This window comes from Crocodylus porosus, unplaced genomic scaffold, assembly GCF_001723895.1.
Source record: "Crocodylus porosus isolate Cpor-Errol unplaced genomic scaffold, CroPor_comp1, whole genome shotgun sequence".
Classification (NCBI taxonomy): Eukaryota; Metazoa; Chordata; order Crocodylia; family Crocodylidae; genus Crocodylus; species Crocodylus porosus.
Genome location: NW_017728949.1, coordinates 23,282,874 through 23,310,782, shown reverse-complemented (window position 1 = coordinate 23,310,782; position 27,909 = coordinate 23,282,874). Strand labels below are relative to the sequence as shown.

Sequence of the window (27,909 nt, the reverse complement as noted above, 5' to 3'; positions counted from 1 at the left end):
TAGCAGTGGCACAAGGTGTCCTGCTGCTTCTTGTCCCTAGGGAAAGAAACATCTATGCTTATGAAGACATGGCCAGTGTTTCTACATTAGGTGTTACACTGGTGTAATTAGATCAATTTTTATTTGATTTGGTTACAGAATTGTAAACTTTTCTACTATGGATCCTAACTGAGTGTGTTAGCATTGCCACCCAGAAAGAGGTCTGTTAAGCAATAAAACTGTAAACACTTGTAAATGCTCCTGCCTTTAATAAGCATTTGGAGAATTGTAAACTGCATAAACCAGTCACACACACCTATTTCACTGTGTAAATAATGAAATTAATGCTATGCAGTAAATCCTTTAGATTTATCTTCTTTAGAGTGGAAGTATTTTACAAAACATTTTAACAACAACTGCTGACTTTGTTAATATAATATTAGTGCAGGAAGGTTTTCACTCTTTAACCCCTCGTGCTTGAAATTCTGAGTACTCTGCCCAGGCCTCTCCAGTAGAGTTTTATTATAGTGAAGATTGTGGCGCTTTTCATCATTATTGTGGCTGACCAGCAGAAAGGAGGCTTAGAATTGGTTTCTGCATTATAGTTTAGTATTGTTTTTCATTTGTGTTCTCAACACATATCAGTTTTCATTGATATCTTTAATTCATATACATTTCATTATTTCTGTACAACAAAATAAGTCTATGAATACTTTTGAAGTCTGTGAAAGCTTCTGTCAAAAGGCACGAGACTTGTTTACATATCGTATTTATACAGAGTCTTTATCTGTGAAGATCCTGCTGAGCTGGAACAACTTGAATGAAGGAGGCTGCAGAAAATAACTATATTGAATATTTTATATTTTCTCCTAAAAATGTTCACTGAAAAATCCTTTACAGCAAAAGCCTGGGGGGTAGGGGGGGAATTATGCTATCGAACTTAGTGCTATCTCACTTACTAACTCTGCAGCACTCCAGATTTAGACCAGTAGAAATGAGAACCAAATTGAACACAGCCATTTTAAAAGGATTTCATAGACATTAGGGCTGGAAGTGACCTCAGAAGATCGAGTCCAACCCCCCACCCAAAGGGCAGGAAGTCAGCTGGGGTCATAGGATCCCAGCAAGATAAGCATCCAGTTTACTCTTGAAGGTGTTCAGTGTAGGTGCTTGAACAACCTCCGATGGCAGGCTGTTCCAAACCTTGGGGGCTCAGACAATAAAGAAATTCTTTCTTATGTCCAGCCTGAAACGGTCTTGCAGGAGTTTATAACCTTTTGATCTTGTTGTCCTTTGGGGTGCTCTGGTGAACAAACATTCCCCCAGATCCAGGTGGACACTCCTGATAAACTTACAGGTGGCCATCAGATCACCCCTGAGCCTACGCTTTTCCAGGCTGAAGAGTCCTATAGCTCTCAGCCTGTCATTGTAAGGTCTGTTTTCCTGACCCCTGATCATGCGCGTGGCTCTTCTCTGGACTCTCTCAAGTTTCTCCACGTCCTTTTTGAATTGTGGAGCCCAAAACTGGACGCAGTACTCCAGCTGCAGCCTCACCAAGGCTGAGTACCACGGGAGAATGATGTCCTGGGATTTGCTCTAGAAGCATCTATGGATGCAAGCCAGCTTTTTGCTTGCTTTACTAGCCGCAGCATCACATTGAAGGCTCGTGTCCATCTTGTGGTCAATCATGACCCCCAAATCCCTTTCATCCGTAGTGCTAGCCAGTGTAGCACTGCTGAGCCTATAAGGATGCTGCAGGTTTTTCCTCCCAAGGTGGAGATCTTGCATTTTTCGGTGTTAAACACCATCAGGTTCTCGTCTGCCCATTTGCTGAGCCTGTCAAAGTCAGCCTGGATCACCCTCCTGTCCTCAGGTGTGGATGCTTTACCCCAAAGTTTGGTATCATTGGCGAACTTGGCCAGTCTGCTTCTGACTCCAATGTCCACATCATTAACGAAGAGGTTGAACAATACAGGTCCAAGGACAGAGCCTTGAGAGACCCCACTGGTCACAGGGCACCATGACAATTGACTCATCAACCACCACCCTCTGGGTCTGACCACAGAGCCAATTCCCCAGCCAGAGGATCGTGGTGGACCCGAGGCCGCAGTTAGCCAGTTTTGCCAAGAGGTGATCATGGGATACGAGATTGAAGGCTTTTTTTTAAGTCAAGATATACAACATCACTCTCCTTTCCCTTGTCCAGGTGATAGGTCACCTGGTGATAAAAGAAAATAAGACTAGAAAAGTAAGCCCTACCTGCAACAAACCCATGCTTGCTATCCCTCAGGATGTTGCCATCAGGTAGTCTGTTAAGAATGGCCTCTTTGATAATCTTTTCTAAGACCTTCCCTGGGATAGGGGTCAGGCTGATGGGCTTGTAGTTTGCCAGATCCACTTTCCTCCCTTTCTTGAAGATAGGCACCACATTGGCCTTCTTCAGTCTTTGGGCACTTCACCCGAGTGCCAGGAGTTCTCGAAGATCTGCGACAGGGACTGGGCTATGATGCTTGCCAGCTCCTTGAGTACCCTGGGGTGCAGATTGTCAGGGCTGGCTGACTTGAAGGTGTCCAGCCTCTCAAGGTGTTCCTTCACGAGGTCAGCATTGATGGAGGGCAAGGAATCTCCCTCACTCAGGTGAGGAGTCTAAGAATTAATCAGAAATAAATTGAGACGTATCAGGTCTGCTCTGGAGTAACATACTGCAACTTTTCTCAGTAGGTTCTATTTCTGGAATTAGCAAATATGATTTTATGATTGAATTTTGCACTGTCCACTGCCATTTGGGATTTGTTTCCCACTCAGAACTTGTCTACAGAAATAATTAAGAGCTGTTATAATGCATATATTGAACATAGGACTGATATAAGGTGCCAGCAGCAATGTCCTAGCTTTGTCCTCCTTCATTTTGCAACCTCAGCAGTGTTGTTTTTAATGTAGATTATTTGTGTGTGATTTCCTAGTAATTTAAAAGCGAATTAAAGCAAAGAAAAAAAATCCATCATGTGGCATCGGTATTGACAGCTGTATGGATTATCAGTAGGGTCTGACTCTTTATAGTCCCAGTACTTGTCTTTGACTCCCAATTTCCTGTCCCAGCTTGCTTGTAAAAACCAGCATCAAAGCCATATGTTACAGGCAGAAAAAACAGCATTCCTATTTTTTAATTGATAAAGCTTAATGAAAAATGCAATTTATTTAAAAAAACAGAATAGTAGTCCTGGTTAAGTATGACTGAAATTCATGACTCTTTAAAGGAAGAAATGAAGGAATTTAATGCCATTTTGAAGTTTTATTGCAATTACTGGAGCTAAATGATTTTCAGGTTGCTTGGTGTGAGGCATACTATTGGGATAATCGTTCAAATATTCACAGATTTAGATTATTGGACTTACTTAGTTTAAAGGAGGTGTGGTAAAAATTGTGTGACCTGAGATGCTTAAAACTAAGGAACAGGAAAAGTAATGTTATATAAACTGTTGGGAAAATCTGGTGTTTATTGGTATTGGACTATATTTATATTTTACAAAATGTGGTATGAAACTTCTGGGTTTTCTGCGTAGCCTCTTTGGCCATAGAGGGAAACATTCATCAGTCTTTTATCAATTGCCCTTCCTGCTAGCTGACACCCATTCCAGGCCTTCCTTAGTATTTCCATTTAACTTTTAATCCACTTGATGGCATTCTGTGTGGCTACTTTGTCATTTCTGGTGAAGTGTTTCTTTGTATGCACCAGAGCTCAATCATGAATGCCATGCCACCAAAATCAGGAATGTAGAAAAACACACAGAAAGGCTGACCAGGTAAATTCAAACTGAGCTTCATTTATTCCAGGAGCTTCAGGAATTCTGGGTATTCAGTACTAAGAGAAGTAAAATGTGATGTCTATAGAGAGGAAATTAACACCAGGTACAAACTAGGGGAATGTAAGCAACCAGGTGCAGCCTCCATATGAAAGTGGATTTATTTTTATATTGTCATTCATCTACACTTTGAGTGTCTTATGATATCAAAATCCATAAGAACCATTGGCTGAGAGGGACTCATTAAGTAGATTTCTCCATCTCCAACTCCCACACTTCTGTATAGTTTTAAACAGTATAATGTTTTTTTAGACCTGCTGAATTTCCATAGCATCAATGGTTTGTGGATATCTGCCACAGAAAATGTCAGTGAAATACAATGGAATTTCCTGGCTGAAGGACAGAAATCCTGTGGTTAGCAAAATAGAGTTTATTAAATAATTTACCAGTGTAAAGTCCAAGGGTTTTGTTGCATGCCTTCTGACTTCCTGTTAAGATCAATGAGAAAGAAGCTATGCATCTGAAGCCTTGTGAAGATATGAAATTGCCCATCAAAGACATGAAATTGTCTATTGAAGAGGGAGGTAGAAGAGGGCGGAAGAGAAAAACTGAGACTGGACTGGGTTCTGCAGCGATTCTACTAGGTATGCTGAATATACGGTACCCAATTTGAAGAACATTTAGAATGGTAACAGTCTTGTACCCATACTGAGTACTTTGGACTCTGCAGTTATGACTGTACACAACAGAATAAAGAAACCAGAATGTTACCCTGAATGTAAAATTTAAAAGGTAAAAGTAGAAGATTGAAACTTAAGTAGTACTATATTGTTTTAGATAGGTGAACAACTTCTTTTCTTCACTAGAAATGTTAAAGAAATAATTTTTGTGCTCAGTCCTTTGCAGGCATAAGATGATCATTAGGGAAGAGACCTGAAAGAGCACAAGTATATATAAATAAAAAGAAAATATAGGGACTACCAGATGGAAGAGTGTTGAGAATTTTCAGAAAACTGTCCTGGGGAAAATAAACCACAGTGTAACTGAATCACATTTCAGAAACTAAATTGTATACCAATCCATTTTTAAGGAATGGAATTACATGAAGAGCTTCATAACCTTGGGGCAAAGGAAGGTCTGAAAGGAAGAAAACTAAGCAAAGCCATTGAAAGTTTTGCATGGAATATTACAGTGCTAAAGGTAAGCAGAAAAGGTACTCCCTTCTCAGAAATAATGATTGGATTTCTACATTTGTTTGTACTTCTATCTAGTTGGAAACGGTTGCAAATATAATGATAGAAGTGTGCTAAGAGACACTATGTCAGGACGACAAAAAAGAAACGGAAAATCCAGTGTTGTACTGATGATTGCAGGTTTTTTTCTCAGACAGTATTTCTGCTATATCAGCAGAATTTATATATGATCAAGAAGTGCAGAATTGCTCAAAATCTGCTGCTACACTAGTAACAATGTTCTCATCATCCCAGTATTAACTGAATAAAAGGCATATTAAAACTTGTTTTTCAGAAACTTTTTACTCTTTTAGAAACCCTAGGTAAGAATTGTTGTATCGTGCATTAAGCAAAAGTTAAATCCAGGGACTTAAAATGGTGACTAAGTGAGTTACAATTACCAATTACACAGTAGCATGTAAAATCATAATACAGGAGTAAAAAGGCAGGTAAAGCAATGAGGAAAAATAAGTCTAAGCAGGTTGATGGGCAAAGATAGAATGTAAAATCCAGAGATGGTTCCAACACTAAAGTTTGGTTCAAGATATGATCTTACCCAAAACTTGAGAGTGTTTGAAATCAAGTTGTTTGGGGAGAGGGGTATTATGTGACTCAACAAAATAATGCCAAAGATGGTTTTGAAGGATACCGTGTTAAAACTATAGAAGACTTGTCTGTCTCTGAGTGTCAGGAAAAGGGTGATTAAAATCCGTGGAAAAGCAAAGAATCGTATGATAACTAGACCTGCTAAAGTCCCCATGTCCTTTGAATAGTGGAAATATTGGTCAAATGTTGCTACGTGTGTTCAGCAACTTACTTCTTGTAAGACGGTATTATTTATTTCTGGTAGGATCTAGTAGATCACTGTCAGCATTTCCCAAAAAGAGAAGAAGGCTCATCTCTTAGCATGAGGAACAGATATTTTAAAGATGAGCAGATGTGCGTTATATACAATATATGAATGGGATAGGTGTTGGCTCTATTTTGGTAATATAAAATGATGTTAATGTAATGTTTTGTTTTAATGAGTTTTATAAGTTATTCCCAATTGTTTCTCATACTTGGGAGCTAGGAACAAGGACCCATTTGAAGCTGAACAAGAGATGAAGGAAGATCTGGTGGTTGGTGCCGTAGCTTGAGACTCAGGAATTCTGGGTTCAGTTTTCTGCCTTGCTACAGGCCCCTTGTATGACTTTGGATAAGTCAATCTCTCCGTACTATAGTTCTCCTTAGGTAAAATGAGCAAATAGTGTTTCCCCACCTCATGGGTGGAAGAAGGATTGCTGTGAGAATTGCGGGGCACTGCAGCACTGTGAGATATCTAAGTACCAAAGATGGACAGTTATGTAGAGAACTACCACAGAATTGTCAAGGGATGAATGACAATAAATCTTTTCTTTCTTTCTTCTCCAGACAGAGCAGTCCTGTCTAGGTGATTTCATCTGCTTACTTGCTTTAATTACATCTTCTATATTGGCAACTTACAATTTGAGGCATAGTGATGGTAGATGAAGCTTCTTATAGTGGACATGATAAAAAAGGAGAGGGTCAAAAAAGGAAACCTATGGAATCACAGGACATGGGAAGGAAGGACCTGCTATTTTCCATTTTCTGAATCAAGCATTCAGATAAATCCTTACTCCACATGCCCATTCCTTGTCTTGTTCCCCATGGACCACACTGTCATTTTTGAATTCCGCCAGTCCTTCACAGATGTTTTCTTTATCAGTTTCTGTTTAAATGGGGCATCATATTTAGAGGCTTCTCTGAGATTTTCAAATGCCACTTTGTTGCCCAGATTCCTAGAACTTTGACCTGAAATCCCAAAGCCACAAATAGCATTTTAAGAAAGATTTATCATTAGAGATACAAGTGAGTGGGTACCTGAAGAGTGTTGGTCAAAATTACAGAAAGTGGTATGCTTTGATCCATTATAGTGTGTGTGTATGTGTATGTATATGTGTGTGTGCACACACACACACACTTTCTTAAGACAGAAGGAAGTCATAGGAAAGTAGAGTTTGGGAAATTAGAAAGTGGAGAGAGGTCATTTGTGTTAGCAAGGGCAAGAGTAGAGCTGGATGATGGGTAAAGTTTATTATGCACACTGATCAGCCATAAAAGAGATGGAAAGTGGGTAATGGTATCATCATAAGTTCAGTTAATAGGATCTCCATGAAATTAAAAGGCAACAGATTTGTAACGTCTGGAAAAGAAATTACTTTTTACACGTTGACTAACTGCAGTTAAGAACTTAAGTGTGTTTAAAAAAAGATATAATTAATAAGAATAGCTTCAGTTATATTGGAATAAAAAGCCAATAGAGGATATAAATCTTATGGTTCAGAGCCTGAGGCAGCTCTAGGCTGTGCACATTTAAAAAGGAATATCCTGTCTTTATCCATTATGTTGGTCTTACACGTTCCTCTGAAGCAGCTTGTGTAGGTCACCAACTGAGACAGAACATTTGACTAAATGTAGCACTATTTGGATCTGCTTTTTAAAGCGAGTTACTGAAGTGAAAAAGCAAGCTTTTTAAAGTGAGTTACTAAAGTGAAACACTAAAAAGTGATTCACTTTAAAATTACCTTTAAAGTTAATTATTTAAGACATGAGGTTTATTTGTAAAGATCAACAAAATAATTTAATCCAGGTTATGAATTTATTGACATTTCACATTTAAAAATCAGTACTAGTTTTTCATTTTCAAAGGGACAAACTATGCAGACACATTTTGAAATGGACTTAAACCATGAACCATGTTTTACCTGTGGATTAGTATCTGGTGGTGTAAATTATTCTGAAACACCTTTTTATTCTGAATTAAGTCAAATTCAGCACTGAAGGCTGTAGCACTGATGTGGTTATTTTCATCACTGTATCAGTCAGATGTAAAACTCCAGACAGTCAATTATCATTTTGCTTTTTTTTTCCTAGAGAGAATTATAAATCGGTGACCCTGTAAATAACAAACCTGTTCACTCATTACAGCTTGTATCTTCTGTTCAGTACTGACTCATTCCTTTGTGCCTCCATGAAAGCATCATTAAAAGGTCTATTTTGAAAAAGAGACCAGAAACCCTCCCACACCCCAATTGGCACTCTCATCCCATCTGTCTATTCTTACTGGTGTTCTCTAAAAATATGTTCTGTTAGATGCATATATAATCACTTAAGAATAAAAACTACTGTCCAGTATCTAGCAAAGAATGTTAGCTATTTTGAACTAGATTATGCAAAGAATGCATGGTACCATATATATGACAGGATGCTTCCTTGTATCAACGATATCAAGCAGTAATAGTTTGCAAAGGGCAGTAGAGGGTACTATTTTGGTCTTGGGTATGTCAGATGATTAATAGTCTTTTCCTAGACTACTGAAGTGAAGGAATATTTAATTAAAACATTTGCAAATAAATATTCATTGCAGTAGGTAAGGTTTGAATACAAATACGGGATCGAATAAGAAAATCACTCTTGGCAAAATCACTGAAAACGTTACAGAGTTTAAGATTAAAGCATACCTTTTAAAAATTACTGCTCTGTGAATTCCTCTTGTTTAAAAAAATGCCCAGGGGTACTTCTTAGAGGTATTTAATAGGAATGAACCAAAATAATATGTCATTTTCTTTCTTACTTTATATAAACTTCTTGCATATTAATAATACCCTGTAGAAGAAGGAACTGTTTTGACATAACATAAAGCTGTTTGTGGAAATAGGCTATAGAGCCCAGTGGTAGTCTAATGAGCAGAGATAATGAGGTGTACATATTGTTGTTTGGTTCCACATTATACAAAGTAATGAAAGAAGAATTATAGCATGGTGGGCATACATGCACCTGACAAAACGGGGGAAGATGATCTGCTTGCTGCAGAATAGGGCAGATTATCATGAGTCCTGAATTCTAATCTAACCTTTCACTCTGGCCTTGTACAGACATTCATATTCTTTTGGGAGACTCACTGCTCTCCCAAGAGCAACCACGAGTGTACAGGTGTTCATGATTTTTCTTCCAGAGCAAAAATGTCTCTTCTAGGAGAAAAATAACATGCGAACACCCAGGGTTAAATCACTGGAAGCAGAACATGCCCCTCCTTCACAATCCTCACTTTCTGCTGCAGGGAGATGCAGCTGACCCTGAGCAGTTTGGATCCGCCAGCTATGGCTGTCCTGTGCAGTGCTGCCATCTATATCTAGGCAGTGTGAGGGAGCCTGCAGAGCACACTTAGATGTGTACACCAGGGCCCCCTGGTTGTGCAGCATCAGCACTGAAAACACTCTGGTTTTTAGGGGTTCAGCATTCAGATATCTATTCAGGCATCTCTGGGTAAGTTTTTTCTACCAGGCAAACAAACCTGAGAGAATTCTCCCATATCATTTGAATGTGTGTATGCAACCTATGTTTCCTTTATACCCTGGGTTAGAGCCCTTAGTTTCTACCCTTTTCTTTTTCTTTCTGAACTTGTTTGAGTTTCAGCCAAATTAAACAGGTAACAGTGTACAGTGTGCTCAAAAAATTAACTGAGGGTTCCAGTGGCTACAAGTGGTCACCAGGGCCACTCAGTGGAATTCTTAATTTTATCCTATCCTAGTGGGTATGGACTCAGTTCACTGCCTAATGGCTTCCATTCTAGTTCTCCTTTATTTAGGCATGAGGTATTTGCTAACTTCTGAGCACTTAACAGTGCAACCTTAGACTTGTTCAAGAGAGATTTTCTTGTAGATTTTCAGTCTTGTGTTACCATCCCCAAAGTGTCAGTTCTCCTTTCAGCCTTCTTTCAGTGCTCCTCTTCTTCTGCACTGGTAGATTTCCCCTGCTTTTAGCCTTTCATCCTGATACTCCCCTTTCTCTTCCTTTCCATTATTGGCTCTGCACCAAATGCTTTGCTCTCTTTTCGTTACTATCTTTTGCCTTTCTTAAGAATACCAGCTGCACTCTCTCCAGTGTCCTATTGTTTGCTGCTGAAGTTGCCCCCTCTGTTAGCTCCTGAGGTTCTGCTTCTGTGCCTTGCCAATGAAAACTGCAGCGTGAATGCTTCTGTGACATGCTTTGAGTTAATAGCTGCATTATCATACTCATTAACTTTGAGGATGTTTTAAAAATACATAGACCATAGCATGCTTTTAGATATAGTGTGATGTACAGTAAACAGCACAATCTCATCTCCTGACTCAGGCAAAAATGCCACAGATTCCCATCCCCACCCCCCATGATAATCTTAAGAGGTTAAGTGATCCCAGCAAGGCATGGAATAGTTGTAACTGGTCCCAATGTATTTTTGGTGTAACTCTGTAGTCAGCAATTACACTTGGGATTCCTTTGTCTCTTCCTACATTACGGTATCAGTTTCTTTGTTGATGAGCACATATGAAGCCTGAGCAGAGTAATACTCACTTGCTTATTGGTAGTGAAAGAGGCAGATATTTTGTATGCTCACCTATTGATTTATTTTTTAAAGGAAACACTGGGAAACCATTTTTATCAAGAATTAAAAGCAAAATATTTGAAACCAAGCAGTGCACTAAAATGTTTTCAGTTCATAGAATGTTTTTAGTTTTCTTAAATCCATGCTGCCAGCCATGTTAAGATGTTTTCACTATTGCCAAAAGATTATGCTAGCTTATTAAGACATCCAAATACTAATTTGTTCTCACCTCTAGTTTGTGTATTGGGCTTAGACAATCAGGGCCACTTCCTCAGCTATCCATCAGCAAATCGGCTAATTATACTGTATTTAAAAGATTATATATATAGAGAGAGATTGTTGAATACAGAAAACATAGACTTATTAAACTGCAAGTGCAACTCATTCTCAGTGAGAGAGAAATCCATGAGTCATTGCATCAGATATGCACATGCAAGCATCTTACCTGAAGCCTCCTGGTTGTCTCTCAGATCCTCTCAGTATTTACTCAGCTGTTCTTTTTGTGATGTGAATACTGGGGAGAAGGGGAAGCTTTTATGTTATGGAAATGCTTAGCATCAGCTTCTGGGGAAAGTATTTTTATGCAATTAAACAATGCCTAGATAGCCTATCTAGAGGATGCTACCCACGAATTACCTTTTTCTTAATTATACTCTGTCATTTGTGACAGTGAAACCTTAGATAATCAGCTTTTTATTGCTTGAAAGGACAGAAGTGTCCAGATTTCTGCCTTTGGTGGCAGAAACCCAGCTGCGCTGTCCGAGTCTACTTGCAGAGATAAAAGACAGGTTTCTGAAATGAATATGGAACCACAGACAGCCAAATACTTACTTTCCTTTCACTCAGACTAAACTAAATTTAGCATCTCTCTGAGGTATAACTTTATGAGAAAAAGAACCATATCTGACAATGATTATTGAATAATTCAAAAGTGGCTGAATCATAATGAATAGCAGTGTCTCACAGATGAGGAAGCTCTGCTGATCCTTGTGAACTGTTATGGTCCATTCATATCCTTATTCCAGGTCCTTTCAATGAATATCTTCAAAAATTGTAATGGATATTTTGTATTATAGTAAAACTATCTTAAGCTGAAGCAAGCTTCATTCTCTGGCAGTATTTTATATTATTTATTTGCAGTACCAAAAATAAAAATGTTACACTTTATTTCACCATGCTTTTTCTTTGTATGTATTTCCACCTACAGCGTTCTCCCCATTAGTAAGTGGGATACATGTCTATACTAATTGGCACACTTGTGCATGGACAGTGCAGAGAATCAGAGCATAGTGCCCTGGGGAGATCTGATATAATTACATATGAGATTGTATATGTTTTATCCTGACCTAACCCTTGTTGCACCATATTTAGAAAGGAATTTACATTGTATAGTGTCTTGATTTTCAAAAAGAACATACAAGTTGATGGGCAATGCCAAACCTTTTCTTTTCATAATACCATTGTATATTCCCCTCTGTTCAAGTAGTTTCTCTTTTTTGTTCATCCCTAGGGTACTTGCACACCCTTTCTCTCCAACTTTCCCATCATGAGAAAGCTGTCTCTTATGAACAGCTATGAAGACATTAAATCTGTGATGACACCAACTAAATAAATTCCTATGGTTTAAGTGCAAACCCCTTTCATTTGGTTTTATTTTGTTTTAATAGTTGGAAATTTCAGACACCACTGGCCAATAATGCTTTCTTTGGCATGTAACTTGGTGTTCCAAGTTTTTCTTTAAATACAAAACCCACTGCAGTTATTAGCATCTTTGTCACCCCACTGCAGCATGCTCTGGTTGACTGCATCCACGCAAGTGTGGATATTTGTTTCCACCTTGTGCTGCTGCTGCTTGTCCCCAGGGAATGCCTGTGCCATGCAACCTCTGGCATGTGGCAGGTTACCCTGGGTAGGGTAGCAGGGAGGATGGGGCCAGCAACTGTGCTGACCTCAGCAGCCTTACTTGGGGTCCTGGGAGCCGTGGAGAGCTGTGGCCATGGCAGTCCTGCTGCTCAGAGCCTGACTGGCAGCTGAAGCATGGCTGTGGTGGGCCAGGCTCTGCTTTTGGGTGGCATGCACTGCCCCTGCATGAACCATCTGCTTTTTTTGTGTGTGCGGGATCTCCCAGGGTCGACCCCACCCCCTGCACTGCTACCTTGCAGTGCAGAGAACACCTGAATGTGCAGTCTGCGGCACCACATACCTCATGGCCGTGCTCATCTGGACATGGCCATTGTGTCTATGTGAAGACTTTTGCAAAGAGGCTGAAAGGACCCTTACTTTAATCACTGTTGTCTTTTATTTCAAAGTGTTTGAAGTGCTGGTTTTAATCTATAAAACTGACTCTGCTTTTGTCCTACCTACCTTATAGACTTCTTATGAAGTGTTCTAATGGTTGAGATCAGCTGACATCCTTGAGCTTGCCAAGCTTCATAATCTTATGAAGAGGTGCAGAGGTAGTCTTCTGGCTCATCCTGCTAAGTTCAGATAGGTCTCTTTAGCCTTAACTACATATATAAAAACTGGTTTTCTGAGAGAGAGAGAACTAAAGAAAAGGTTAAAAAGTCCCACACAGCCAATATTCATTTTTAAATAAATATCTACCTATCTAGATTTGTTGATTTTAATTAAGAAGAGGGGAAAAAGTCAAGAAGAACAGAGTTTTTGAATGGTTTTTTATTGTATCGACATGGTGACTTAGAAGAATAGCACAGGGATTAAGTTTATGTATATGCCCTTCAAATGTACTGGGGATAGCGTACTGTTCTAGGGATAGTAGCAAATAATTTTCACAGGAGGCCCTTTGACTGCAGTTTGTGCAATTGATTCAATCTGGCAGAACCTATGTTTGGTGACCTTCAGGGCATGCTGCTGGTCATACTATTTATGCAGTCATTTTGGTTAAGGGCATGGATTTCAAGAAAGCCTTTCCTTTTTACAGGATAAGAATTCTTTGGAATCCTTTAAGTGTTTTTGATTTAGTTACTATGTTATACATTGTGTACAGGGATTTTGATTAGTGCATTTTATACATCTAGAATAATGGTACATTGTTAAGAGATGGATACACCTATTGCATTCAGCAGAGGATGCTGCTTTCTGCTGATTAGGTTTGTAAATGCCTCTGCAGGCTGTCCATTTCTATTGTTCACAACATTAAGCTCTGCACTTGTATAAGACTAAAAATAGGAATACTCCTGTAGGATTCTGTTTTTTTAAAAGACACTATTCTCAACAGATTTCAAGTCAATTGTATCTTGTGATGGAAAGTTCTTGAGTTACTTTAACAAAGTATTTCAGGCTAAAGTGATTGTAATCACAGTCTCTCAAAGGTACTAGTTAATCAACTGGAATATCCTGTAACTCCTGGCTTCTAGCCATTCTACAAGAAAGTTGCTCTGGGGAGGATGTAGTTAGTATTCTCATGCAAGTATAATGTTATCAATCTAGCTATCTTTTTTTCATGTGAGATCTTAAAGCCTAACAGTGTGTTATACGATGGCTCAATTTTTTTTAGCCAAGAAATGTTTCAGGATACAAATCAGATTTAAAGCAAATTAAATTATCACAGGCATTTAAAATATGCATGAAGGGCTTCCATCTGATTTTATATCTTCACGTGCAGAGTGCTGAAAAGAGGAACAGTTCATGTCAGAAGGAGAATTGGTAGTTGCCAGCACTCAACACTGTTGCACTCTTATGATGCTGTAATTTTCCCAAAAGGTGTATTGGGTCACGTGCTCAATCCTTTATGTATCTGTGTTCTGAGGTCAGTAAAACCAAGAAACATTTGAAAAATAGGAAGTAATTTTATCCTTTACTAGCCTGTCAGTCGCATGTTTTTTTGTCTGAAACATCAGGAACATTTCACTGACTAGCTGAAAGCAGTTTTGTGGAGCCTAGCATTTAGACAAAAATCCAGTACTAAAGCATTTGGGTCATGTTCAAACTGTGTGTGATTGTGTGCAACTGTACTGATTTCAATGGAATGGTAATGATTGTTGTAAACATTTTTCACTTTTTTTGTATCTGTCACACCTTCTGAAGAACTTTGAGCCATAAATTAATGAATTCTATAGCATATTTTTCTAGTCATTGACAGACACTTGTAAGTATTGCAAACAGATCAAACCTTTTGCAAGCAAAAACAAAATCTGTGTTAGGGCACAGAGTCCTCCATAAGGTTCATTTCATACCTTTCTTTGGGTAACTCCCTTGGGTGCAGCAGAGTGCATAAGAGGTTTATCCTCCAAAGCCCACAGAAATCTACTCCTAAGTTTTCCCTTGACACTCAGGGGTCGGGGTGAGGGTAGCAATGGGGAGGCCAGGCATTGCTGTATGACATCTGCATTCTGTCTTGATTCCTTCTTGGTCTCTCAATTCTGGAGCTTTGTTACCAAGGGCATTCCCTGCCTTTTTGGGGGTAGAACCTGATACTAAAACCAGGAATTTCAACATGGACAGAAAATCTCTTTGTGTTTACATCATGATGTGGAGAATGTACATCATTCCAAGTCCCATCTCCATCTTTCCAAGTCCCAACAGATGACAAAGACTCAAAATGGAAGATATGTTAACATTAATATGGGAAAATCCAAATGTTTGGAAACTCCCTCCTTCAAACATAAGAAATTTGTATGCCCTTAATTCCAGTGATTCTGCCTTTGTGACATAAATACACCAGCATCCATGCAATTGAGGATAGAAAAGTGCTTTAAAGTCGGAGTCTACAAATGTGGGTGGAACCTTAGTAACTTTGGGACTAGAATATGAGATGGTTGAAAAGTAAGGATGAGGCACAGATTGTGTATATTGTGAAATGCTTTTCAGTGAAGTGAAATACCTTGTCTTCATCTCGATTTTTTTGAAGTAAGCTGGAGTTGACAAGCAATATTATTATGTGCCTTTCACTTTGAGTGGTATGACATGTTGCAAACGGCTGTGGCACTAATATCACAATATATTATTGTTCTGATGCATAATAATATAGTATGTACATTATAGTACCATGATAGTTGTGAATAGACTGAGAAATGGAGATAGAAGTATTTCACTTATGATTTTCTGTACATAAGTAGCCAGTAAACCTAACTTGACAGCTATATACAATATAAAATTACTTTCTAAGAAGGAGCTCTTTATGTCAAGACCATGACTAGAATATAGGCTTTGAGCACATTAAACTGTTGGAATACCAAGCTGCAGGATATAGAAACCAAATTTAGCATCAGATCCCAAATGGGTTGTCAAGATGTTTGAATAGGATTAGTCTATCTGAAGTGATGTCTCATTTCACGGTCTTATCTACCATGAAAATACAAACACATAAACCTTGACAAAAGTATTCTTTGCACCTTAAACATTAAAATAAAAACCCTATATTTCATATTAAGAACTATTATGGGGCAGTACTTAGGACCCATCAGGTTGCACTGACAATTCTGTTCCATGTTTGGATGGGAGAAATAGAAAGAAAAACTGTGTGGAATGGGAAGCTGGTCAAATGACCCAGTGTGGCAGAGCATGATGCTACAGGGTATTCTTGGGCATTCTCATCATGGAGAAGATGTACACTTGAATCCAGGATCACAGAAAATCCGGTTAAATACTACAAGAGTAGGTATGGTGGCCTAACTAACATTTTTCCTTAGTAATTATATTTTGCCTGCATAATGCAACATCCTAACATAATTTTATTTTGATCCTCTTCATTTTCAGTCCTGATCTGTTACTGGGCTCTGTTTGAAGGATGTTCCTCTGTAGGTGGTTGTATTTCAGTGGCTTGTAGGTATTGGTGAATACTTCTGCTCCATTCAGACAAGGTTCTTTGGGTGAATCTGATATCTTTATTAGACAACTTAAATATTGGAAATGTTTTTTTCTTAGCAAGCTTTCAGGTTAAAAACACTTTGTCAGGCTGAGGAAACATCTGCAGTTGATGTGTGCTCTTCCTGGATGGAATGAATAGGAAAGAAGCCAGAGGCTGGTATGCATGCAAGAAAGGCAAGGTGTAAATTGAGGAGTCAGTGGGTGAGAGGGTGAGAGATTGGCTGAGGGTGGAGGGAAGAAAAGGGGGATGAATGTAGCAGATAAATAGTGGAGAGGTACCTGGGGAGTCAGATGTCAGGCAGGTTATATGTCATAAATCCAATGTCTATATTTAATCCATGATTTTTTTGTATCCAGGAAGTTGATGAAGTGAAGTTCATAGTTCTGTGGAAAGTGTTTTGTAAGTTCTCTTTGAGGATTAGAACTGAGAGATTGGAGAGAAAGTGGTTTTCTTGTGAGAAACGTGCCCCCGCAGGTAATTGGGTATTCTTGTCTTCTTGATTTCCAGTGTGCATTCATTCTGGTGAGCAGATGTTATTTGGTCTCTCCTATGTATTTTCCATCAGTACATTTGGATGAGATATATTACATTTCTGGAGGTGCAGATGTAAGATCCAGCAATGCTGATGGCTCTGTTGTGGGGTATAGTAATTGTGGGGGTGGTGGAGATGTGTTGGCAGGTTTTGTATTTCATGTTATGACACAGTGTGGATCCATTCAGTGTGTTCTGGGCCACAGAAAATTTTGTTTTCCAACTATTTAAGTTGTTCTAATAAAAGATATCAGATTCACCCTAACAACTTTGTCTGCCTATGTCCTTAGGCCAACAACCTATACCTCTGTTCTATTGATTCTTATACAAGATCCATCACAGGACTGTGGGGACACGTAGGAATCTTTGTTGAACTCTGTGATAACTATCCCTCTGAATCAAGGTAACAGATTGAGCATCCTTCTCTGGAAATGTGGAGTTTCTCCAAGTCACTCTAAATTCTGGGTGCAGCTCAAAGTAACAATTCCTGGGACAGAGACTTATGAGACTCTTTAACATGACTGTACTATTTTGACTGCCAATAAGTCATAACTTTCCCCCTTTCCAAATGGGGATCAGAAATTAACAAAGAAGTTTAGCTGGTCACTGTCAAACAGGTAGCTACTGCAGCTCCAAGTAAGAAAAAGTCATTGACTCTCCAGATCATTTTTAATGGAGAGGCACAGAAGGAAAATGTGGATAAGAACAAGGCAGCAGTTTATAAAACCAGGAAGGCTATTTTCCCTGACTAATCCGAGGTTTCAGAGGTGTAAAATTGGCAGTGTTTTCAAGTTGAACCTTTACCCTAATGAATGATGGATTGAACAACTGACTGAACTCCCTGCTCAGATGGTAAGGGACTGGATGAGATGTACTTCATTTTTTTGCCTAGTTCAATTGGCACACAGCTAAGGTTGTGCAGCAAATGGAGGACAATTTGGCACTGAACTGGTAAGACTATTCCAGCTACAGTACAACCTAGAACTAAGGAATAATAAATTAAACATATGTAGGAAGAGCTATATCCATGAAGGGAAGAAAATACCATAGAAAGGCATGCTTTGAATCCATCTCCTGTCTAGGATTTAGGTGTCTTATCCAGGCTGTGGGGAGGTGCCTTTCTCCAACAGGAATTTGTAGCCCTCAGCTTTCTCTTGAAGCTAGATGCTGAAGCCCTTTCTTAAAAAAATGATAAGTGTTCAGTCCTTGGTTACCGTCCTACTTACCCACAGATGCTCACTATATAAAAATCTAATACACGTGGATAAAAATGACATAAAATAATTCTGAGTGGTAATTCTTGCTTATATTTTAAAGTAACCAAGCAAGAAATAATTCATGAACCTAGTAGGTTGTGTACAAATCATCATTCTGTTCACTCTGTGTATGTGTTTATATCCCTTTCTCAAGCCTTTTGTCTGCCTTGTCTACTTGATTTTCACCTGTTCAGAGTAAGAGCTGTCTCTTACTCTAGGATTCTGATTCTTTGCTGTTACACTAATTTTGTTTTTCTATGTCTCCCTTGATTGTGAACTGGGGTAGGAAGTTGTAGGATTGAGAACTGTTTGCACAGTGCCTTGCAGAATGGAGCCCTAATTCCTGGTGGGGTGTGTGTATACATGCAATAAATAACAGTGTTTTGTAGCAACTGATAAATCTCTTGAATATGCAGTGGAGGCTTGTTTCTTTTTGGGGTATGGAACATTATGATCAATAAAGTCCATGAAATCCAAACTTAACTGATAACAAGAACCCAGCTCATTCTCCCAGTGCTATGTTGGCTCTGCAGTGGAAGCAGGATTATGAAGTGCCAAGAATTTGTTTGAAAAGTTAGCAGCTACGATTCTGTGCAAACAGAGGTAGCAGAATTACTGAGAGAAAAGGATGCTATTTTTACGTGCACCGTTGGATAATACTGCAGTTGGAATTGGTTAGAGGTAGGACAAGAAAATGGAGGGTGAACAGAATAATGTGTAGATGCCACCCTGATAAAAGAGAATGACTTGGGTATAAAAACTAGGTCAATGTCATTTTCCATCCCTTGTACGGAAGAGATTATGAACATACTAACTGTTGATGTCATAAGAATTTCAGCAATTTCTGCCACAATCATCTCACTATTAAAACAGTTACATTTGCATCTGGGACATGGACATCAAAGACTTCTGTGCTCTGCAGTGCAGGTAATTAAAGGCAATGTGGAAGTCAGGAATTTTATCTGTGCTGACAACAAGTGTCTCATTCATGTGGGTTTAAAAAGTTGTGATGAAGGTGTAAGATGGAAGGAATTCACTTATTTTCTTTGATCTGTCAATAGATGTATGGAGATGTAGAAAAAGGAAAAAGAACAAGTGTCTGCATGGAGTCTTCAGTATTTCACTACAAACCATATTGAAGCAAATTCCTGGCCCCAGGGCACAAGCAGGTTATGTGCTGGAGGGGAAGGTATCACCTTCTCTCTCTCTTTCCTTCCCCCCAGTCTGTGGAGTGGCTATAATATTGTGCTACAGGCAATTCTGTAGCCTAAAGTTTAGCATATCCTTGGTGCTGCTTACATGTTCCTCATCATATGGGCCTGACTGGCTGAGGAATATGCATTGTGATGAATCTGACAGCCTGGATCCTTCGCAGCTGTCTGCTCTGTCTGTGTCTGTGGCCTTCTGACAAAGGCAGTCAGCATCCCTCTGAAAGCTGAACACTGGCATCCTGAGCAGCAGCCTCGGTCCCCAGTGTGGCAGCCTCCATGGCACTGTAGCATGTGCAATCAGATCCAGGGCTCTGGGAGGTGGTGTGGCTTCTTGTGACTGCAACCTGGGCTCTGGTGAGAGCTGGGGGTGCAGGCAGCTCTAGCTGCACCAGAGTCAGGAGCTCTGCTACTGCAGCCAGAATCTGCTGAGCCAGGTCTTTTGTCCCAGTTCTGGCCATGGTGATAGCTTCTACATGCAGTGCTGCTCAGTGCTGCTGTGTCTGGGGCACTGGGTTTCACCACAAGAAGCCCCACCACCACAGCCAGAGCCCAGCAGAAGTCTGTGGGCTGGATGACCTGGGTTAACAGGCCAATTCTGGCCTGTGGGTCATATGCTTGACACCCTCGCTTTAAACCAAAAACCATATATCCCAAGCCTTCTCATATAAGCTGCTGAACTTTAATGGAGTTCGACAGCCAGTCTGGTGAAGAGTAGATTCTAGTTAAGAGATAGTGGGCGGGTCTACATGAGATGCTATGTCGCCGTAGCAATGAGCTACAGCAGCATAGCTTGTCACTACGGCGACATAGTGTCGGCAGGCATGAACTCTGACACCGGCACTACTACGCAGTACCAGTGGTTACTGAGCAGTCATTTAGTACTTGCTTTAGTACAACTGTGCAGTCAGGCACATGTGTAGATACGCCAAGTAGGTGGTTTAAATGTTAGATGATAAATTTCCAGCTGCTCCTTGGAGCGACTAGCCAAGGAAAGACCGGATGTTTATTATCCATTGAACCTCAAGAGTGCTCCCATTGGGCCTTATGTAACCCTAAGTGGTGAAAAGGGGTTAAGGAGCCTCACCTGCTTTGTGTAGCCCATGTCAAGGGTAGCCAGAACAGCTGTCCTTGCATGTAGGGTAGTTGAGGGCTGTTACCATGACTTTTCTTCCTCAAAAAATTGGGGGCAACTTGCCAGAAAGGGTGTGGGGAATAAGTGGGTTCACGGCTCATCCTTTACTACTCATTAGCCTTTAAATTTATTCAAGCATTGGGAGGCTGGGGGGGGATACTATTCTGCTCCTCTGAAGAACGTTTCAATAGAGCATGTCCTCCCAAGTCCGCTAAGAAACGATGAGAGGTATGATGCTGAGTCAGAGTGCCTTTTGATGATTCTCCTGCACAATTGTGGCTATGCATCCCGCCTCCCCAGTTCAAGAGAATAATCCCTTCATGATTATTTTTTTGTAATTTCTTTTCTACCAATGATTAACTTTTGCACCGTTACTGTTAGGAAAAAACAGTGTGGTGATTTTTATTGTTCTATTACTGAGCTACAACATCCTGAATGGTTTTGCTAAAACAGAGCTTTTGGGAGGCATTATTGTTAAAGTCAGAAACTGATTATTGCTTATAAAATGCTATTGTCATTTTATATACCTGGGAAGATTCCTATTGATCACTAAGTATGAAAAGAGATTTAATAATGCACATGCTTATTACTGAAAAGGCATTACGTTTCTAAACAATTAAAACAATATTAATCTCTGTTATTTAGAATATTTGCTTTAAAGTATAGAAATAGTCTTTACTCTGTTATTTTGTCTTTCTTTATATGGTTTGAAAGAGATACTGCATTCCTCCACAAAGATTCTTATGGGAGATTTTTTACTTTTCATTTTTTTAAATAGCTGAAATAAAATTCATGCTCTAGGTCCCCAAGTCTGGAACTGACTGTGCTGTGCTTGATGCTGGACCTGGGAAATATGAATGGGATCTTCCCCCAGTATGTCCCTGCCTGCAAAATCAGCACCTTTCACAGGGACATGTAGGCAGTGGATCATGGCTCTGCTCTGGGCCCTGGCCTTGTGCTGTTACCGCTCCAAGCTCCTAGCCTCTGCCCTGGCCCCACCAGTCCTGCTCCCAGATGCTGCTCCCTGCCCAGACACGGCCCCATCCCATCTGTCCAGCTGAGTATTGCCTGCCCATGTGGCTCCATGGAGATCCTACCCCTGTCTGGTGCTCCTGGTCAGTGGGTGCAGGGCAGACAGGCTGGGGTCTAAAAATATATATATATATATATTTTATTGGATCAGCAGTGTAGTTGGGATAGAGTTAGGCAAACTTTTGAATGCAAGATGCTCTTCCTCAGATCTGGAAGATCTGGCAGACCTGAGGAAGAATGCCTGCATTCAAATGTTTGCCTAACTCTATCCCAACCACATAGCTGCCCAATAAAAGATATTATGCTAAGAAGTCCTAGCCTCTCACATTCTTTAACTAGGTTAGGCCTTGCATGAGGAAACTTCCTTTTTCCCTTTGATCAGCTCTAACAAGTTTCTCTTTCTGTTAGGAGTGTGTCTATGTGTCTGCAAGTCAGAGAGTATTAATGTGTATCTATTAGGAAAACATCAGGGGATACAACAGATAGGACCTATAATTGCAATTGAAAATATTTTTTCTGAACTTGTCATGTTACTGAATATTCAGCAGGGCTTGACTTATCACACTATTTAAATAGAGGGACTTCACTGGTGAGTTCTTCCACAGAGTTTAAATATAAACTGTGCTGCCGGCCAAAAGGCTTACAAAAGGTAAAAGTTACCTTTCTGCTACATTTTGTTTAAGTAAAGCCTGATCCAAAGTTCATGATTTTAATAGAAATTAAGTGATTTTCTTAAGGTCACATAAGTTGTCTGTGGCTGAACTAGAAATTAAAACCAGATCTTTTGCATCCTTGCATGGCTCCTTAACTGCAAAACCATCCTCTTTCTCCTGCCCATTGCTGGAAATTAATTCATACCAAACCACAATCAGTAAAGAAGCACTAGCAGAAGAATTTGAAGATATTGTTTTGGCCTGTATGTCTGTCTGTCTTTCTGCCTTTTTCTTTGCAAAATGACTAATTCTAAGAACAAGTTTTCACAATTAGAATTTAAAATTTTGAATTTTTTCATTTTTTTTATTGTGGGGCAAATTTTTTTTTACTGCATTTCATCAGAGAGAAAATGAGAGGCAAAAATAATGAAAATTGCAAAATTATAAAAAAAACTCTCCAGCGTTATAGAGAGATTCCAGATTTAACTGCTCTCTGAAAGAGGATACAAGCGTATGGGAGAGAAGGAAAATGTCAAAACACAAGAGAAAAGGTCCAGTGCCTCATACCCTGTCTTTGTTTATTTCTAGTTTTCTGAACATAGGAGTCAGGAGACTGGACTCTGCATCAAAGAACTGGTGATTTTATGTTTGACCTTGCCCATTTCCTTTTACCGCTGTAGGCTTTAATTTTAAAATGGAATAACAATGCTTGCCTCCATTAATTAAAGTGTTTTGAGGTTTGTTGATGAAAAAATGCTATTTGACTGAAAGGTAACATGCATTTATTTTCATAGATTTCATAGACATTAGGGCTGGAAGGGACCTCGTAAGATCATCAGGTCCAGTTACCTGCCCAAGGGCTGGAAGTCAGCTAGGGCCAAACGATCACAGCAAGATAAGCATCCAAATGTTTCTTAAAAATGTACAGAATAGGTGCTTGTACCACTTCTGGGGGGTCTGTTCCAGGCTTGGACAGTATAGCAGTTTTTCCTTATGCCCAGCCTAAAATGGTCTTGCAGGAATTTGTGACCATTGGACCTTGTCATCCCTTGTGGTGCTCTGGTGAACAGGCATTCCCCCAGATCCTGATGCACACCCCTTATGTACTTATAAGTAGCCACCAGGTCCCCCCTGAGCCTGTGCTTTTCCAGACTGAAGAGTCCCATGGCTCTCAGCCACTCTTTTTATAAGGCCTATTCTCTTGCCCTCTGATTACATGCCACGAAGTCATCCCGAGCCTGCACTTCTTCATACTATTCTATTTTATATAGTATAGAGTCATTCATAGCAACTGTATAATGAATACTTGCTTGTGCCATATCTGACTTAAGTGGATTTCCTAGCTAAGGCCCGGAAGAGAACTAGCTTGCCATATGAAAGCATGATTTCATCCCCCCTCTTCCCCCTCCCCGTGAAGAGGAGCTCTGAATATTCAGCAAAAACATGGTTTTGTTTTACAGTTGCTGTTCCCCAGCTACCCATTATGCTGGCAGATCCTATAAGCCCTAACAGTGGCAGGTGTTCAGGACAATTTGCACAGGAGCTGTCAGAGAGTAGCTAACGGGATCAAAGGATTACAGTTCTCTCAGTTGGAAGTATGCTTTCCAATATAAACAATTGAGCAGTGGCAGGAAACTCCGATCTCATATGTTGTATCCTTGACAACTACAGTTTTCCTTAAACTGGGTCAAATGAAATCAGGTACAAGATGATGACCCTAGAGGAGCCTCAGGTTCTCCTTTTTTTGTAATAGGTCATTTTTCAATATAAGTGGATCCTGTTTTGGCAGAAAATAAATCTACACAAAGATGCAATATCATTCACCCTGGCAGCTTCAGGTTATTTTTAGAACACAAAAGAAAAAGGTGTCTTTGCTTGCGTCAGATATATGTGCAGAAGAGCCAAGGAAGTGCAGAACCAAAAGACCAGAGCATTAAGGATCATAGGATTGAGGGCTGTGTAAGAGTTAAATTTCTTCCTGAGCTTGCAGTGATCTACCTAAAGTGTGTAGAAGGCCTCCTCTGAATGGAAGAACTTTATTAAAGTGATATGATTGTCTCCAGGTTGACAGAACACAGCATAATTATTGTACTTAACTGCACTGAATGTTTGTCATCTGGCATACTGTATTAGTACTGTATTAATTCACTTCAGTTGTAGTTGAATCAGTTACAAGGTCTAAATAATGCATTCACCTAAGGGGTCTGATCTTGTGCCTGTTAAACTTGATAGGAATTTTTTCCTTGAGTTCCCTGGGAAATAACTGCATTTCCCAAATATCAGTTATTTGTGAATAAAAGCACTGACTTAATCAAATTAACAATGTGATGTGCAGTCTGTGTTGGTATAAACAGTCCAGGCTAGGGTCCTTCAAAAGTCAGACAGGCTGAAGTCATTTGTTTCTTTTAGGGGCTATTATGAACCGGGAGGTTTTAAGCTACAAAATTTGTCTTTTGCTGCACTGGTAATTTTGCTCGGAGAAGTGAGCACAAGAATACTGAAAAACTGCTTTGTTTGATTTTCCATTCAGTTACTTTTGTTTTACATGCCTTAACTCTCTTGACTTTAATGCAGTTAGTACCAGTTTATGCTGAGAGCATTTGGCCTTATGACTTCAGATTGGCGAACGAGCCTCTGGCACTATAACTTTGATTCATTCTGCAAAGCAGTGTGTTAGTGGTAGACAATGCTAAGTAACTGAGGGCATTTATACACATACATTTGTCTGCTCTGATGTGCTGGAAATTCAGTGCGTCGGAGCAGACTTGATTAATCTGAGAAAATGGCAGCGGTGTGCTTTTGTGTTTTAGTTTACCTTCAATGTGTTTTAGTTTAAATGTGTGCTGCCACCATTTTCTCAGTGCTGACACATATTTCACCGTTTATACAAATGCATGCACCACAGTGCCGGGCACTTTGGCACAACCATGTGTACAAGAGCCCTGAGTAACTAAACAATGCTAAGTAATGTAAGGTTTCTTTAATATTAATTTGGGCACTGATAATCTTCAAACTTTTCTCCATAGAGCAACCAGACTCCTCAGCTCAAAGGAGTTAACAGCAAGAGCCCTAACAGTATGTACAGAAGTGCTCCATGCAGATTTTACAGTGCTGTAATTTAAAGCATTTTTATAGCACTGTAAAGGGTACATATGGACATTCAGGGAGGTTAGATTGTGTTAAAAATGGCTACCTGATCTAACTTAGTTTGCCAAGGTGTGGACCCTATATTTAGATCCCTAGTTGAGTGGATCTAAGTGTGAACTGTACAGAAGTTCAGGAAGTTTAGATGGTCTAAAAAGGACTAACCCGATCTAAGTTAACCCTGCCTCCAACATAGTCTAACTTAGGTTGGGTCTGGTGAGACCAATCTAACTGAACTTTTGTACAGTTTCCAGTGTCGTGCTGAGGCTCAGAAAGCCCAGCCACTTGCTACCGGACCCAGGCTTGAGGCTATGCTCTTCCTATACCATTTCCACTCCCAGACCATTCAGCCAGCTTTCACCAACTCAGCCAAATCCCCCATCTTGCCAGCTGCTCCCAGCCCCAGTTTTACCAGTGTTCACCAGTGCCAGGAACTGATCAAAGTAAGTTGGGGTGGAGGGAGGGGCAGGCAGGATCAGGAAAATAAGTTCACCAGGGGCTGTTTGTCTGTGGGTGGTGGGAGGGGCGCTAAAAATAGCCCCTGGTCCATGTGGGCGGAGAGAGTCTTCCCATCCCCCCAAACCCCTCTGCAGACTCCACTAGCCTTCCCAATCCTGCCAAACCCTCTGGTCTCCATGAACTTCTTCCATGGACACTGTTATCCCCCAGAATCCCTCTGATCCCCCCCATACACCCCATTTGTCCCCCCAGTTCTCCCTGTAATCCCCCTGTGGACCCTGCTTGCCCCTTGATTTCCCTACGTGGCTAACTTCCTCCCCATCCTGACTTACTTTAGATTGAGTGGCCATTTTTAACTCAATCTGACCTCCCCCTCACCTTCCTGAATGTCTATACATACCCAACATTACAATGCTCTTAAACGTGACAGAAGTCCAGTGTTTTGTGTGTGTGTGTGTGTGTGTGTGTGTATGTATGTATGTATGTATGTATGGGGGGCTGTGCAGGGAGGTGTGACTTTTGAGCCTCCCTGCACCTTCTGGGCCTTCTCCATTGGTCAGAAATTTGACCATTGTATAGAACTTATTTAAAGTGCTGTAGGTTGCTAAAGTGCTATAAAATACAGTGCTTCACATTTAATACCTCATTTAACAAGGGTTAATTTAAAGCACTGTACCCCTTTTTAAAGTGCTGTAAAGCCATGCACTTCTGGTAAGTCACAGCAATGAAGTGCTTTAAATCACAAAACATCAACTTCTATGCACACCTAAAGACTTGTGCTTTGTACTTGCAAACTGGCTACTAGCATTGGTGTAAGGCCTATGACACACACTAAGAGCTACGCTGCACAGCACATTACAAAGATCAACTTAATGACATTATTTCAGGAAGAAAATTTCTGCTGCAGCACAGCTACAGTCGGTAGATGTTCATTTTCATTCCTCTCGACAGCCTATGAAGTAATTTAATTTAAACACCCAGATGAGAGAGAAACAAGAAGTATTTAAAAAAAATGAAAGCCAGCCCTTTTCTTATTTTTGTAACCTATAGAACCTGCTTGAGAGAGATTAGCAGGCATGTTGAGCCTTTGTTTTATAACAGCTCTCCACTGATTTCAGTGGTGAGACCTGTTTACAAATCAATATCAATACTAGAGCATGAGCTTTTTCATTTGTTTTTACCACTTAGTTTTTCATTAATTGTTTCTCAGGCTATTGTCTAAGTCCTATGGTGGCCAGTAGAGCAATTTGTACTCTGAAAAGAGGTAGCTTGATGCTGCTTGATCTTTTCTTTGATGTCAGCTGATCAGTGAGATTCAAAGAAGGTAAAAATGCTGACTGGCTTTCTTAATACTAGTTTTCTAGGCAGATAATTCTTACAGGGAAGTAATATGATGAGGTATGGGAGAATCTATATTCAAATTCTCAAAGGTTTGATAAATCTTAAAGTTGAGAGACTTTTTGTCTTTTACAGCCCTAAAGAGTTTACTGGGAAAAAAAGGCAGTATTTTCAAGGTCTTCAGAGAAAATTTCTGTTCTGAAGTTCACAAACTGAACAAGAATGTGTTATTGGTTTATGTTAGGTGTATATAAAACAGTGGTTAGTATAAGGAAGGTGACTAGAGATACCTCCTTTCTCATAACATTCAGTTAAATTTTGACGTGGCAAATTAAAAACCAATCAAAAGGAAATTGTTCTTAATGCAATATATGAATAGACTGTGGAACCTCTTTTCTTGAGGTGCCCTTGAGGTTCTTATCTTTTCCATGGATAAGATGAATATCTAGCTATCACAGAAGGAATAAACATTTGAATAAAATAAAGGGGACATAAATATTTGTGTTTTGGCTGAAGGAAACCTTTAAGTACTAGAGACTTGGAGTAATATCTGCTTGGAGGCAATTCACCCTATAACTACCTAGGGAAGGATTTCTTCTTTAGAAAAAGTTAATACTTGCCCCACTTAGAGGAATAATATTATACCAAGTACATCCTGGATCTAATCCAGGATGGCTATTCCTGTGTTCTAAATCTAGATGATTACATTTGTAGATAGTTAACAGCATCAAAAAAAATGAAAGTGGTATTATTTGTCCCTTTCCCCTGACATTTCCTTAAGGGGCTCAGTGATTTAAATGTGAGATTTTAGGGTGCTCTTAGTTCCACCACTTCCCTATTTTGTGACTACGTAGGTCAGGGGTGGGCAATTATTTCAGGTG

The 27,909-nt window shown here is 39.8% G+C and overlaps 1 protein-coding gene across 1 annotated transcript in view; it reads left to right on the top strand.

Moving 5' to 3' along the window:
* Positions 1–27,909, top strand: part of PLCL1 (phospholipase C like 1) — a 339,376-nt gene that overhangs the window by 289,933 nt on the left and 21,534 nt on the right. Inside the window, exon 5 of the mRNA XM_019554294.1 lies at positions 4,873–4,982. Within this exon, the coding sequence (XP_019409839.1) occupies positions 4,873–4,982 (110 nt within the window). The remainder of the gene's footprint in view (positions 1–4,872; positions 4,983–27,909) is intronic.